This window comes from Hemitrygon akajei, unplaced genomic scaffold (assembly GCF_048418815.1).
Source record: "Hemitrygon akajei unplaced genomic scaffold, sHemAka1.3 Scf000050, whole genome shotgun sequence".
In the NCBI taxonomy this organism is placed as follows: Eukaryota; Metazoa; Chordata; class Chondrichthyes; order Myliobatiformes; family Dasyatidae; genus Hemitrygon; species Hemitrygon akajei.
In genome coordinates, this window is record NW_027331936.1 from 5125632 (window position 1) to 5142806 (window position 17175).

Below are 17175 nucleotides of genomic sequence, written 5' to 3' on the forward strand. Positions count from 1 at the left end.
CAAGAAAATAGTGGCTATTTTATTAGGTACACCTTATCGTAAATGCAAATATCCAATCAACCAATAAAGTGGCAGAAAATCAACGAGGTAAAACATGTAGAAATAATAAAGGGGTTCATTTATTGTTTAGAACAACCATCACAACGGGGAAGAAATGTGATCTAAGCGATTTTGGAAGCAGACATTGGATTTAGATTTTCAGGAACTGCTGATGCCCTTGGATTTTCACGAATTTCTCTTGAGTTTACAGAAAAAGTTGCTAAAAAGTAGATGAGCTATATGAGCGAAAACACTTTGTAGATGGCAGAGGTCAGCCGAGAATAGCCAGACTCGTTCAAGACGATAAGAAGGCGACAGTGATTTAAATAACCAGGCATTACAACAGTGCTGTGCTGCAGAGTATCTCTCAATGAACAACAGATTGAACCTTGAAGTATATTGGCTAAAACAGTAGAAGACTACACTGGAATATGCTCCTGTTTCTAATAAAGTGGCTACTGAGTGTATATTCCTGTTATTACAGAATAAAACATAAAAATGCAGACCATTCTAACATAGCTTTCGATGGGACTATAGCTTTTCGATCTAGCTGGAGAGGCAATGTACCATCCTGGTAAGAGAGACCGTATCATTGCCAAGGGATCTTTTGTATTGTTGATGAAGAGGTATTGAAAGTTTTGACCGTCGCAGAATATAGATTTCTTCCAGCTTCGTAACAGCAAAGGATACTGGAAAGATTCAAGAAGTTGTGGCGAGATAAAAGATTGCTCATCACATTCAATGATGAAAGAGATACGAAGGGTCGAAATAATTTTGTTTGTTTACTGTCTCATGGAGAAATATAGATATTTATGTAGTAATACAAACAAAAGATTATCAAACCCAGAGACTGAACGTTCATTCACCGTCGATGATTTCCATAGCAACGTCTTCTGACCCAACTTACTTTAAGATTCCCAGAGGAGAACTTCGCAATGATAGTTGTTGACTTACCTCTGAGCTGTACACGTAGATCGGGCAAACATTCCTGGAGCTCGAACATTTCAGTGGTACTAGAAACTTTTGAAACGAGACAGAAATGACAGGTCTGTAAGACATTTTGATTAAAGAGGAAGATCTTCAATGTAATTGTAAATTCTCTGTATGATTTTACCGTACCGTGTTCTTGTACTTCTTTCAACAATGCGTCAAATTTTGGTAAAATGTGTTGCATTTTCAAAAAGAATTTCCATATCAGCCTGTGGTCTCGAGGGTCCTTCTCCATCAGAAGTCTGATGAGTAGTTTTGAACCGTCGACCCTATTTCCCTTCTCTCTGAGCTTAATGACTTCCTGTAAATAATAGCAATAAATACATTGAGAAGCAGTGGGAAACATCCAGATAGTTAAAGTTTCGGTCCGGTCAGTAATTGGAATTTCCTATATTTTGACATTGCAAATATAGTCCGTCTAATTATTATTTTATATTCTTCAGACATTTGTAATTTACTCCAAACATTTTTGCAACCTCGTTGTTCTCAGATTTCTATCCACTAGTTTTCAGGTTTCACAATGGTAGATTGAATAGTCCTGGCATCTATGCCTTGCATTTCTTTCAAACAACAAGCAGAAACGTTAACGTTTAATATTCTGACTAATTTTGTCCTGATGAACACGACGAAGGAGGTTCACTTTGCGAAATCCAAACGTCATCGCCTATTTAACATAGAGCACAAGAGTTTGCTTTCACTGAAACAGAAACATGTTTATTTAAAGAGAGTGCAAACAGAGTCTTTGGATAAAGTCTTTGAACTCGCTATCAGTCCTGAAATGAAACGCTTAGTCTGTGGACTAACCTTCTGCGTTTCTATATCCCGCTTTATGAACCTCCTATATTTGTTGTTCACAAAGCCAGCTACAGGAACTGTTATTACACTTCAAAAAACAGACTCCTGAACCAGTGGCAAGCGCCATTCACAAATACAATGGACTGATTTCATAGTCTATGCACTCGGTACCTGACTATCAAGCATTCTGCACCTCATGAACTCAATATTTATTTGTCTATCTGTATGCATATTTATCTCTCTAAGTATTTATTTATTTATTTTTGTCTGTTAGCGGTACTAATAATGCTACTACTAATATTTTTATTATTATTATTATTATAATTATAATTATTATTATTATTATTATTATTGTTATTATTATTATTATTATTATTATTATTATTATTGCTGTTTTCGTTGTTAAGTATTTTCTCACCTCAGTCTGTTAAAACCTGAGGTACATGCATAGCCAAGCACACTCATATGTCAACTGTTAGGAACTTTTGGACTATTCTAATTGTGTTTCGTACAGTGGTTTACATAGATATTACAGTGTAGACATAAATATTAAATGCTATTGTGTAGTGCCTTTGGGCTATTACCAGATGTAGATATTATTATTGGGACAAAGTATACCCACATCTAATCCACAGACTTTCAGTTTCCTCTTTTAATTGAACATGTTTCTGCTGTTTTAAACTGTCTGTTAAATTTGAAATATCTGTCAATATATTTCCACTTTAATTTTATGCTAGTGTAAGGTCTATTATTTCCTGACGAACGATAACTTTGCATGGAGCAGTATTGATACAACATTCACTGAAATATCTGTTCCCTCAGTGGAACATTCCAACATTTCTATTTGGTTGAACTGGAATCTTACTGATCCCAGACAAGTGTGCTTATTGAAGGTGGCCTTCTCACCGTTAGCCATGCAATACTGAGTCCTGTGGCTATTAGCGAGAGTGAGCAAACGAGCCAAGCCTGTTACGAAACTCAGTGAGAGTGTTAGTCTTGGTTATCTTGTAATTATTATATCAGGATGTTTGCAATGGATTATCCAATCCATAATAACGGATCGGTCACAATATAATTTGTGAGCCTCTGAGTCTAAAGCTTTATCAGGCTTGTATTTCTTATAAGGTATGGTGTACTTTATGTGTTTGTGTAGTTAAGCAAGATTTTGGTAAATGATGTATTCCACTTGATTGTGTTCGTACAAGTAATCAGACTGATTAAACTGCTGCATGATCGTGCAATGTGTTGGATTAATTTTGGTTTCTCTTGGCAGGTTCTGCATTTATTGCTTTGAATTTGTTGTTGTCTGTTCTTATTTATCTTTGTTTTTTTTCATTAACCTTCTGGTTCCTAATTGCAACAAGGAGCATTTCTGTTCCTGCGGAGAGGTCTCCAGCTCTGAGCCAGCCCTCCGTGCTTTCGTTGTCAATATGCACTCGTTTCATATCGTAGTGATGTCTTCCAGCGAGAGTAAAACTCGTTCACAGGTGAGCTATTTATTGTACAGTGCCAGACCCTTCATTTTCTTGGTTGCGCTTTCATTTAAGTTCAACTATCAGTATTTCCAATCGGAATTTCATATGCTCGAGTAGTGTTCAGAATGTCATTTTCATTGTTGAAAATATCTCTCTCGAAGTTTTATCTCGCTGGTATTTAATTTTGCACTGACTAGTCCTCTTCACCCTTCTGTCCCAAGAAGTGACAATCTAAGTGTGTTTCAGTGTACATGGTGCTTTTTTTAAATTTGTGATTTATTTTCTTATTTTTCGTTGCAATTTTCCCATGTCTGTTTCAGACAATGTATTATTCCAAATAATACATTAACATAGGCATAGCAAAAATGCTTATTTAACACTGCGTTGTGTTGGCAAATTTTCTGAGGCCTTGCAGTAAATTCTGTCCCTTTATCATGCAATAATCTAATGCATTTTATTGTTGACGTCGCAGATATTAAATTTCTCATATTCATTATTTTTTTCTGGTTGCTCAATTTATATTCTACTAGATCTGTTGAAACTTTTAGAGCTCTATTTATTACTGTTGTTGCTTTTTCCCTCAGGCTAAGCTGCTAAAACCTGAAGCACGAGCATAGCCAAAGGCACTCAGTATTATTATTATTATTATTATTATTATTATTATTATTATTATTATTATTATTATTATTATTATTATTATTATGTTTTCATATTATATTTCCTTATTCGTTGTTTGTTGTTACAATGATCAGAGCATAGAATAGTACCGCACAGTTCAGGCCCTTCGGCCCACCATGTTGTGCCGACCCTCAAACCCTGCCTTCCATATAACCACCCACCATAAATTCCTCCATATACCTGTCTAGTAATCTCTTAAACTTCACTAGTGTATCTGCCTCCACCACTGACTCAGGCAGTGCATTCCATGCACCAACCACTCTCTGAGTGAAAAACCTTCCTCTAATATCCCCCTTGAACTTCCTTCCCCTTACCTGAAAGCTATATCCTCTTGTACTGAGCAGTGGTGCCCTGGGGAAGAGGCGCTGGATGTCCACTCTATCTATTTCTCTTAATATCTTGTATACCTCTATCATGTCTCCTCTCATCCTCCTTCTCTTCAAAGAAGAGATTCTCTCACCGAGAGATCTGACAATTGACCAGGTTCATTTCCCAATACCAGATCAAGTACAACCTGTCCTGTAGTTAGCTTATCTGCATATTAGATCAGGAAGCCTTGCTGAACACACCTAACACACTACAGACCTTTTAAACCGCTTGATCTAAGGAGATGCCAGTCAATATTAGGAAAGTTAAAATCTCCCATCACGCCAACCCTATCATATAAGGTATCTTTCCAGAATCTGCCTCTCTATCTGCGCCTCCACATCTCTGATACTACTAAGGATCTGTGAAAAACACCCAGTAGAAGTTTTGCCCCCTTCCTGTTTTGAACTTTTACCCACACCGATAGTAGATAAGCCCTCCACGGTTTTCTCTTTTCCTGCCGCGTGGAACTATCCCTAATTATCAATGCAACGCCCGAACATTCTTTGCCTTCCTCCGTCCTTTTCGAGACATCGAAAGACTGGAACACTCGGCAGCCATTGCTGCTACTGAGAATCCAGATCTGGGTAATGGCCACAACGTCACAGCTCCACTTATTGATATAAGCTCTAAGTTCATCCGCCATGGCTTATGTTACTCCTTGTATTAAAATAGACACATCTTAAACCATAGGCTGAGTGCATATTTGCTCTATTATCTGCTTAACGTTCCTCACAAATTACTTACAACCTTTCAGTACTACAAGTTGTGGGCAGCTTTCATTTATTCTTTTGTGTTTCTTATATCTAGTTTTGAATACCGGCAAGAAAATAAATAGAAGTGATACATATGGTGGCATGTGTGTTATTTCTCACTAAATTTACTTTTAAATTTGAACTTGTAAACTTTGTGCTTTCGTGTTTCTGATGTAACGTTGCTGACAGTAAATTAGTTCGGACACCCGTTTTGCTCGCACTCACCTGGTGATCTTGTCGACTGATCTGCCTCTTGTAAGTTAACATAAAACTCACTCCTTCCACCTCTTCTTCAATTGACTTCTCCAATCTCTCCCGATAGAAAGCAGTCAAAAGGAATAATTGATAATCATCCCACTCCAAGAAAATCTCCGTGATTACAGTATTTGAGTCTGTGAAGTTAGTGGGGAAGGACAACAGAAATATTGTTGATTACTCGTCCAGGCTGTTACTCTGTTTCTGATATCAAGCAACGAGAGCTTTCAGAAATCATACGCAGTAACGTACGTTGCATGCACCATTCTCATTAAATAGCAACGTCTGAAATCGCCAGGGCCTGACAAGTTGATCCCGCGGTACCGTGGAGGACAGATAAGAAATTGCAGGGGCCCGAGCATCATTAATGATACTGTGCTAGCAGAGGATAGGAGGACAGCTATTGTTGTTTTGATGTTTAGGAAAGACTCTAAAAGTGAACCAGGAATTGAAAGTCTGGTGAGGCCAACATCAGTGCTGGGAAGTTATTGGAAAGGGATCTGATATATAAGTATTTGGATAGACATGGACTGGTCAGTGATAGTCAGCATGATCTCATGCATGGCGTGTGGTGTCCAACCAAATTTACAGTGTTTTTAGAAGAAGGAGCCCGGAATGATAACGAAGGCAAAGCAGTAGATGTTGCCTACATGGATTTGAATTGAATTGAGTTTATTACTTACATCCTTCACATAGACGAGGAGTAAAAATCTTTACGTGTCATTTATAACCATTTGTAATGAATAGTATATACAACAGGACAGTCAATATAACAAAGAAATGCAATTGTATCAGCGTGAATTAATCAGTCTGATGCGCTGGTGGAAGAAGCTGTTCCGGAGCCTGTTGGTCCAGGCTTTTATGCTGTGGTACAATTTCCCAGATTGTAGCAGCTGGAACAGTTTGTGGCTGGTGTGACCTGGATCCTCAGTGATTCTTCAGGATCTTTTTACAGGGTCTCTGTAAATTACCTGAATAGTGGGAAGTCACATCTACAAATGGGCTGGGCTATCCGCACCACTCTGTACAGAGACCTGCGATTGTGGGAAGTACAGTTCCCATACCAGGCAATGATGTAGCCAGTCAGGATACTCTCAACTTTGCCCCTGTAGAAAGACATTAGGATTTGGAGAACCATACCAAACTTCAGCAAGGCATTTGACAAGATCCGGTATGGTGAGTTGGGCAAGAAGCTTCAGTCCAGATGAGGTAGTGAATCGGATTAAGCATTGACAGACATACAGACAGACATACTTTATTGATCCCGAGGGAAGTTGGGTTTCGTTACAGCCGCACCAATCAAGAACAGTGTAGAAATATAGCAATATAAAACCATAAATAATTTAACAATACGTTAATTATGCCAAGTGGAAGTAAGTCCAGGACCAGCCTATTGGCTCAAGGTGTCTGACACTCCGAGGGAGGAGTTGTAAAGTTTGATGGCCACAGGCAGGAATGACTTCCTATAACGCTCTGTGTTACATCTCGGTGGAATGAGTCTCTGGCTGAATGTACTACTGTGCCTAACAAGTACATTATGGAGTGGATGGGAGACATTGCCCGTGATGGCATGCAACTTGGACAGCATCCTCTTTTCAGACACCACCATCAGGGAGATTGCCTTTGTGTGGAAACCCAGAGAATAGTAAATCGTTGTCCCTCTCATTGAAGACCTGTGACTAGTGGAGTGCTGCAGTGATTGGTGCTTTGTCAGTGATCAGGATGATAACTTGGTTGACTGGATCAGGAAATTTGTGGATTGGCAGGTGTATTGGACAGCGAGAAAGACCACCAGCAGTTGCTGCGAGATCTAGAACAGACGGGTAAAATGGGCTGCAACAATGGCAGACAGAATTTAATGTAAGAATATATGAGGTCTTGCACTATGCCAGGTCTTACGCAGTAAATGATAGTACACTGAAGAGTGCTTTCACACAAAAGATCTTGGCATTCAACTCCTTAATTCACTGAAAGTGGTGTCACGGATAGATCGGGTCGCAAAGATTGCTATTGGCACATTAACCTTTATAAATCAAATTACTGCGTACAGGAGGTGGTATGTTTGGTTGGGCTTGCATATGAAGTTTAACAGGCCAAATTTTGGAGTGTTATGTGCAGTTGTGGTCGCCTACGTGCAGAAAATAGTTATTTGTAATGTAGAAAATCGAGTGAAGATGTGATAGGGGTATAGAAGTGTAATGCCCTGGTTCATATTTTTTTTAACTGTTATGCTATTCTTTATTTCATTATGTTCGGGTTACTGCTGAAGATAAGTGATAGAGGATCAGCGGCGGAGTAACCGTGAGCTCCAACTTGTGCATATTAGACTGTTTCATTAAAGTGGGCCCTTTTTTGTTGTTTGTTTTCTAACGCTTTAGAATTATAAAAAGTTAAGAATTATAAAGCAAAATATTTTAATTGTAAGCGGTGTACTCTCTGTTATTTTGTGGCACTCATTTGTAACATGCTAACGAATTACAGAGCATCCACACAAACTGTAGGTCTTGGGATGGGCTCATGCCTCAATCTCACACATTCAGCGGGACCAGAGATTGTCTTACCTAGACTTGCGCAGCCGAGGAAACCAGAGTGTTTCACCAAATAATGAGGGATAGGGACAGGATAAATAAAAGCCGGCTATTCCATTTGTGTTCGGTGGGACAGCAACTGGAAATCATGGGTTTAGTTGAAGGTGAAAAGTTTAAGGGAAACCTGAGGGAATCCTCATCACTCAGAGGGTCGTGAGATTGTGGAACGAGCTGTCTGCGCAAGTGGTGTCTGCGAGCTCGATTTCAACGTTGAAGAGAAGTTTGTATTGGTACATGGATGGTAGGGTTATGGAGGGCTGTGGTCCCCGTGTAGTTCGATGGAGTTTAAATGTTAAAAGTTTAAATGGCTTCAACATGAACCATACTGGCCAAAAGGACTGTTCCTGTTCTGTATTTTTCTTTGATTGCTTGTCTTAGCACCCCAGCTTACTGCTGCTATATGCATAAACATGAAGTATTCCTCTGTGGAAAAATATCCCGTGTTAAAGGAGACTTATCCTAGTTACCAACAGATTGTTATTTGCTGGATTGATTCATTATCACTCGGCAGTCAGGATTACTTCAGTAACAACCCCATCAGAACCTCTCACAATCTTTCATATGACTGAGAAAACCTGTTCCCTGTCATCCGTCTCCAGGAAAGGGGGCTGGTTCTCCTAAAGCATCAAGGAGACCGTTATCTTCTGAAGGCAGCAATTTATGTTCTGAACAATGAGAAGGCTTTGTAACATCATATGGACAGTCTTCAGGTCAGGATTATCGCTATGCCTTTTCCTGGCCTCCTCCATTGCCAGGGTGACGACACGGTCTCTCAGTTTGGATCAGGAACATCTCACATCCAATTACTCACATTCCTTTCTCTGTAGAATCCAACCTGATGTCATGAACATCAGTTTCTCTAATTTCCTATAATTACCACCCTTCCTTTCCATCTTCTACCATTGCACTGTATGGCGCCTCACTTACATCTTTTTTACCCCGCACCTGTCTTTCAGCTCCCTCTGGTGCCCTTCCTCCCTTACCTTCTACCTGGGTCCACTCACCTTTCCTATCAGATTAATTCTTCTTTAGTCATTTGCCACCCTCACGTCACAGCTTCTCATCTTAGCACCCAAATGTCATCTATCTGGATTCATTTATCATCTCCTAGGCCTGCACGCCTTCCCCGCATTCCGAGCTGCTTATTATGGCATCTTCTCCCTCCTTTCCTTTCCAGTCCTAATGACGAGTCTCGGCCAGAAAAAAAAGTCCACTGTTGTTTGCTTCCAATACATGCTGCCTGACCTGCTATGACTTCCAGCATTTTACTTATCCCTGCGTTCTGCATTGCCCAAAATTGGGACACCTAATCTAGCATTCCTGTGTGTCAGGAGACTTAGTGGACATTTTCTTTCAACGCGAATCCCAAGTTCTGTGGCTGAGCAATCTCCCATCAAGTGGATGCTACTTTGTTTTAGCACGACTTATCATCAGTGTGACTGTCTACTTATCAAATGCAACAATTGCTGGAACGAACATTTGCCTTTGCTACCATAACCAGGGCTGTTATAAAGATGTTTTAGACGCCTGTCTAGCAAAAAAAAAGCATTAGTGCCGTCCTTCACTGCGATCTTGTCACGAAGTTCATTGTCCCGTGCGTCTTCCTTTGCGAACTGCAGTTTCTATATAATTATATACTGCATCAGAATATCAACACATATAATGAAATGAACGAACATACCTGCGGCCATGGTTAATCCTGAAATTGATAGTTCTTCACTCTGGTTTTGTTCTAAAAGTAGATGGACGCATCTGATGCTCTGTTAACAAAAACACAATGTTGTGTGGAAATTAGGAGAATGGAATAAGTTGAATGGGAAATGACATCAAATTCCACCTCGTCCAATATGCTCATATACACTCAGTGGTAAATTTTATCTGTTAGACCTGTGTACGCCTGATTTTTTCATGCAAATATCTAATCAGCCAATCATGTGGTAGGAAAAAGGTGTAGTGGTTCAGTTGCTGTACAGACCGAACATCAGAATGGGGGAAATGTGGTTTTACTGACATTAACCATGGAATGATAGTTGATGCCAGACAGGATATCTCAGACACTGCTGATATCCTGGGACTTTCCAGAAAATCAGCGGTTATGAAAGACGAAGAAGTATCTAGCCAGATGGTTTCAAGCTGTCTTACACCATCGGCCAAGTTATTTTCTAATTCGAGCTCACCCCTTTCCCGTTTGTCCATTCCAAATTACAGGATGACCAGCAATTTCTCTCATCACATAGTCTATTCCGACAAAGCCCGCGACCCCTATCCTCAAGAAAGGCAAGGGCTTCAGTTTTGCATTGTACTACCAACTCTGTTTCCGCTCCTAGTCACACAAAATTCAGAAGTAGAAGCCTCCGCTCTCGTTGTCTGTTAACTTTCAGGGACCACGTTTCGAAGTAATTCGCGAACGTACTGAACCTATCAAGCTTCCATTGGATGACACTGTGTCCAAATTTCCATTGTCCTTTTCTCCCCCTGAACAAGCGTTCCCTCGTTCAAACTTAACTATTGTAACTGATTTATACCCCGTTCTAAGGCTGGGTCTAGTATAACTGTTCACATTATCTCCAAAGAAAGTACCAGAAACATTTTGCTTTATATGAATTCATTGTCGTTAATTTCCCCAGATCGTAACATTCTGCATATTCGGATTACAGCTGTGTTAAACCCTGTTTGGTAGGAGGCACCGCTTTGGCTGATTGGTCGGAGGCACTCACTGGGACTAATGGTGCTCCGCAGGGGTTGGTGTTGGGACCGCTTCTTTTATGCTGCATATCAATGATTTACATGTTTGCCTTGCCAAGTCTACAGATGATACGAAGCTTGGTGGAGGGATAGGTAGTGTTTGGGGAAAATGTTGTGCTGCAGTAGGATTTACACAGATTCGGAGAATGGGCAACAAAGTGGAAAATGAAATACAATGTGAGAAGTACATGTTCATGCACTTTGGTATTATAAATACGGAAAAACAAATGTGCAGACTGTTTCTAAATGGGGGGAAAATCGAAAACTCTGAGTTGCAAAAGGATTTGGCAATCCTTGTGCAGAACACACTGAAGGTTAACTTGCAGGTTGAGTCGGTAGTTAGGAAGGCAAATGCAATATCAGCATTCACTTCAGAGGTAGATAATAAAAGAGCAGGGATGTTCCTCTTAGGCTTTATAAGGCACAGGTGATGTCTCACTTAGGGTATTGTCAAAAGTTTTGGGCTCCGCATCTAAGATAAGATGTGCTGGTATTGGAACAGATTCAGAGGAGGTTCACAAGGATGATTCCAGCAAAGGAAGAGTTATCATAGGAGGAACCTTTCATAGCTCTGGGTCTGTACTCACTTGAACTTAGAAGACTGCGTGGGAATCTAATCGACTGTTGGAAGACCTAGACAGAATAGATGTGAAAAGGATGTTTCCCATGTTGTGGGTGTCTAAGACAAGACGGTACAGCGACCATTTAAAACAGAGATACGGGAAACCTCCTTTAGCCAGAGAGTGGTGCATTTGTAGAACTCGTTATCGCAGGCAACTGTGGAGGCCAGGTCCTTTGGTGTGTTTAAGACAGAATTTGATAGGTTCTTGATTGGACACGGCATCAAAGGTTACGGGGAGAAGATCAGAGCGTGGCACTGAGGAGAGGAAGGAATGGCTAAATGGCGGAGCAGATTCATGGCCTAATTCTGCTCCTATGTGTATGGCCTTCTGATTTTATATTGTTATTTAAGATGCGGCCCATTATGGAGGCATTATCTGAAAGTGTTTACATGGTGTCAAAACATAACTTAGCCTCGCAAACATTAGTGTACAAGGGGTACAATAGAAGCCCAAGATCGCAAAGCTGTGGGGCACTAGTGTTTAGAGTAATTGTGGCAGAGGTGCTGCTTGAAGTTTAATGAAGGAATGACAACCGGGGAACTTTTAAAAATGTGATGTCACGATTCAAGCAACAGCATTTTTGGTTTTAGTTGAATTTCGAGATACAAAGCAGAAAAAAAAACTTTTCCAACCCAAAGAGACGCATCGCTCAGCAACCTGCCTCATTAAGAAAAGCCTAATCACGGGATAACTTTCAATAACTGGCATGTCTTTCGTCCATGGAAGGAAACCAGATCATCTTGTGGAAACCACCGAATCCTAACAGACGGCTTCAGTGTTGAGGTTCAAACTCCAGAACGTTCATATACCGTCGATTGATAGACATGTATGTTAAGAATTGAAGACAATCACGAGGGTTATACGATCTGGCAAGTAGGTCTAAGGAAACCACAAGTGGCTGCAAGGCGACCTTAAGGAAAAGAGTAGGTCCCTATAGAGATAAGGCAGGGCTGCCAATGTCTTGAGTCATAGGAAACGGTTTGAATTTGGAATTAACGTTTACAATTCTTTACCAAGGAGAAAATCATGAGAAAGGAAATAAGTCGAAATGTTTTCGAGGAGATGCACTTACATGAGCGAAATTGTTTGCAGCGCTTTGAAGTAGGGAAATTCCCAGTATCTGACCGCCTGCATCCTAGCCTTTGTGACAGATTAGAGAAGAATTTTCGGCCCTTGCGGAGATATTTGTTTCATCTTTAGCATTGGTTTTTGAAATTACCGACGATTTGAAGGTGGAAAATGTTAAAGACTGTTAGACAAGTCAAGCCAGGAATCTTACATCAATAGGGGGAATCTGAGCTGTAGGTTTTACTGCGATTTGGATAGACGGAGTCCGATTAGGTTTAATTGCGTGCTACGTCGCGATTGAAGAATGGTTTAGTTATACGAATAGCTAAACAAAAATATAGATGACGGTATAGCAGTGGATGTTGTCTAGCTGGATATCAGCAAGGTCCTACTTGGTGGTTTGGTCTGGAAGTCTGAGTCCCATTAATTCCATGGAGAGATCATTGCGATGTTCATTCAGAGGTAGGAATGTTGTTGGAATGTTGACGATAATGCAAAATATTATCATACAGTACAGGGGGACCTGATCAATTAGGGACGTGGGCAGAGCAGTAACATATGGATTTCAAAGCAGCTAACTGCGAGGTGATACACTTCTGAAAATCCACATAATTTGCTATTTTAAATTAATTCTTCAGTTCCTTTCAAATTTGCAAAGTCCACCTTTGGTACAGTGACGGTGCGTGCTTTAACTCTCCTCATTGCGCTTGGAAAGAAACACCACAACCTCTGGTTTTATATGATATCTTGCCTCAGTTTGACTATATATTTCATCACGTGACTCGTGTATTCCACGGTAAACTCCAGAGAGAGAGCAAATTGCAGTATGCAACGGAAGACCGACATTTGCTCAGTGAAATATGTTCTCCTGCATAGGGTCCCATATCATCATATCCGGTCTATGCTAATCTGGGCAGCAAGACTATAGCCAAGGAATCTGATCTCCTTGCATTTGCTGCATTATTACTGCTTTGAAATTGTGCATCAGTTCGACGAATTAGCTTCCTGGATATAATTTTTACGTTTACACAATTTTACTTCGTGCATCTCAGATTTTCTGTTAGTTTAATTTACCAACAGTTGTACCAATCTATCGGCTTGCTGAGGTTTCTGCGAACAAAGAAATGATGCAAGATACTTGGATCTTCTTTCCATCGCTGCTCAAGATAAGTGAATACTGTAATGCAAACACATACTACATTCCCTCTAGCGAGGTAAACTAATTTCTATTATTTAGTCTAATTTCCTTCAACTCAGAGAAATTACTCGTGAATCCAATCTCAATACCTCGTCTGTAACACCAAGTAGAGTTTCGTTAATGTCGACTACCCAGTATTTTGCTATTACCTAGATTATCCCACTTGATTCACGGCCTTGCCATTGACATTCTGTTGCTGAGAATGTGGTCATGTTGTGTCGCAGCATGAAATATTTCTAAATACTGACCTTGCGAATTGTTTATGTGACGCGATGATGCAGAGGATAGAAATGAATGTTTCTTTTTGCAAAAGTCGGAAACATTAATTCAGGACATTGTACTTCATATGTCACTATCAGAAGTACCTCGTTTCTGCAAAAATCACATGTTCCATTAGACCAAAGTACCATAAGATGGAGGGGCAGAATTAGGACATTTGTCCCATCGAGTCTGCTCCGCCGTTGCATCATGGCTAATACGATTTTCCTTTCAACCTAAATTCCTTGTCTGCTCCAGGTATCAACGCTTGCCTTGAACAATCAAGAATCTATGGGAAACTGCCAAAATATACAATAGGCAATAGACAGTAGGTGCAGGAGTAGGCCATTCGGCCCTTCTAGCCAGCACCGCCATTCACTGTGATCATGGCTGATCATACACAATTATTACCCCGTTCCGGTCCTCTCCCCATATCCCTTGGCACCGCTATCTATAAGAGCTCTATCGAACTCTCTCTTGAATGTATCCAGAGACTTGGCCTCCACTGCCTTCTGGGGCAGAGCATTCCACATATTCACCACTCTCTGGGTGAAAAGGTTTTTTCGCATCTCAGTTCTAAATGGCCTACCCCTTATTCTTAAACTGTGGCCTTTAGTTCTGGACTCACCCATCACCGGGAACATGCTTCCTGCCTCCAGCGTGTCCAGTCCCTTAATAATCTTATATGTTTCAATCAGATCCCCTCTCATCGTTCTAAATTCCAGTGTATACAAGCCCAGTTGCTCCAATCTTTCAACATATGACAGTCCCGCCATTCTAGGAATTAACCTTGAGAACCTACGCTGCACTCCCTCAATAGCAAGAATGTCCTTCCTCAAATTTGGAGACCAAAACTGCACACAATACTCCAGGTGGGGTCTCGCCAGGGCCCTGTACAGCTGCAGAAGGACCTCTTTACTCCTATACTCAATTCCTCTTGTTATAAAGGCCAGCATGCTATTAGCTTTCTTCACTGCCTGCTGTCCCTGCATGCTTGCTTTCATTGACTGATGTACAAGAACACCTAGATCTCGTTGTACTTCCCCTTTTCCTAACTTGACTCCATTTAGATAGTAATCTGCCTTCCTGTTCTTGCCACCAAAGTGGATATTCTCACATTTATCCACATTAAACTGCATCTGCCATACATTTGCCCACTCACCCAACCTGTCCAAGTCACACTGCATTCTCATAACATCTTCCTGACATTTCACACTGCCACTCAGCTTTGTGTCATCAGCAAATTTGCTAATGTTACTTTTAATCCCTTCATCTAAATCATTAATGTATATTGTAAACAGCTTGCGATACCCCACTGGTCACAGCCTGCCATTCCGAAAGGGACCCGTTAATCGCTACTCTTTGTTTCCTGTCAGCCAGCCAATTTTCAATCCATGTTAGTACTCTGCCCCCAATACCATGTGCCCTAATTTTGCCCACTAATCTCCTATGTGGGACTTTATCAAAAGCTTTCTGAAAGTCCAGGTACACTACATCCACTGGCTCTCCCTTGTCCATTTTCATAGGTACATCCTCAAAAAACTCCAGAAGATTAGTCAAGCATGATTTTCCCTTCATAAATCCATGCTGAATCGAACTGATCCTTCGACTGCTATCCAAATGCCTCGTAATTTCATCTTTTATAATTGACTCCAGCATTTTTCCCACAACTGACGTCAGGCTAACCGGTCTATAATTCCCTGTTTTCTCTCTCCCTCCTTTCTTGAAAAGTGGGACAACATTAGCCACCCTCCAGTCTTAAAACATTGGAAAATGATTACCAATTGCGTCCACGATTTCTAGAGCCACCTCTTTAAGTACCCTGGGATGCAGACCATCAGGTCCCGGGGCTTAACAGCCTTCAGACTCAACAGTTTATCCAACACTGTTTCTTGCCTAATATATATTTCCTTCAGTTCATCCTTTACCCTAGTTCCTTTGGCCACTATTACATCTGGGAGATTGTTTGTGTCTTCCCTAGTGAAGACAGATACAAAGTACTTGTTCAACTCACCTGCCATTTCCTTGTTCCCCATAATAAATTCACCCGTTTCCGTCTTCAATGGCCCAATTTTGGCCTTAACTTTTTTTTTTGCTATTCACATACCTAAAGAAGCTTTTACTATCCTCCTTTATATTCCTGGCTAGTTTACCTTCGGACCTCATTTTTTCTTGGCGTATTTCCTTTTTTTGTTATCTTCTGTTGTTCTTTAAAAGCTTCCCAGTCCTCCGGTTTCCCGCTCATCTTTGCTATGTTATACTTCTTCTCTTTTATTTTTATACTGCCCTTTACTTCCCTCGTCAGTCACGGCAGCCCTTTACTCCCCTTAGGATCTTTCTTCCTCTTTGGAATGAACCGATCCTGCATCTTCTGGATTATTCCCAGAAATACCTGCCATTGTTGTTCCACTGTCTTCCCTGCTAGGGTATCGTTCCATTGAACTTTGGCCAGCTTCTCTCTCATAGTGCCATAGTTTCCTTTGTTCATATGTAATACTGACATATCTGATTTTCCCTCTCCTTCTCAAATTGTAGGTTAAAACATATCATATTATGGTCACTACCTCCTAATGGGTCCTTTACCTCCAGGTCCCTGATCAAATCCGTTTTATTGCAGAACACTAAATCTAGAATTGCCTTCTCCCTGGTAGGCTCCAGTACAAGCTGTTTTAAGAATACATAGTCTTGGACTCCACAGTGGCCTGTAGCAAAGGTGTCCACAAATTCACTGTTCTCTAGCTAAAGAAGTTCATCCTTATCTCCATTCTAAAAGGACAACCCTCTATTCTGAGGTGGTGTCTTCTGGTCATAGATTCTACCAGCATAGATAACATATTCGCCACATCACGGCGTTTCACCGTTCGATAGGTTTCAAAGGGGTTGCCCCTTATTCTTCTGAATTCCAGTGAATACAGATGCAGAAACCTCAAAAGTTCTTCATATCACAAGCCACTCAATCCTGGAACAATTTCCGTGAACTTCCTTTTATTCATCTGCAGTTTCAGCAAATCCTTTCTGAGATAGGGGCCCAAATCTGCCCACAATGCTCAACGTGAGAGCTCATTAATGTTTTATAAAGTTTCAACATCGCATTCTTACACTTATACTTCAGTCCTCTTGAAATGACTGCTAACATTGGATTTGCCTTCATCAACACAGACTCAACCTGAAAATTAACCTTTAGGTTATCCTGCAGAAGGACTAACAACTCCCATTTCACCTTTCTTTCCGTTTAGAAAAGAGCTTGCACTTTCATTTCTTCTACTAAAGTGTATGACTATACTTTTATCGACACTGCAAACATCCTACAATTTTTTCTCATTTTTCTAATCTGTCTGTCCT

At 40.6% G+C, this 17175-nt stretch overlaps 1 protein-coding gene across 1 annotated transcript in view; it reads right to left on the reverse strand.

Annotated features, from left to right (window-relative positions):
• LOC140721112 (NACHT, LRR and PYD domains-containing protein 3-like) overlaps positions 1-17175 on the reverse strand; it is a 51173-nt gene that overhangs the window by 14564 nt on the left and 19434 nt on the right. The window contains 4 exon segments of the mRNA XM_073035976.1: positions 994-1059; positions 1159-1330; positions 5324-5490; positions 9623-9701. Coding sequence (XP_072892077.1) covers positions 994-1059; positions 1159-1330; positions 5324-5490; positions 9623-9632 — 415 coding nt within the window. The 5' untranslated portion in view covers positions 9633-9701.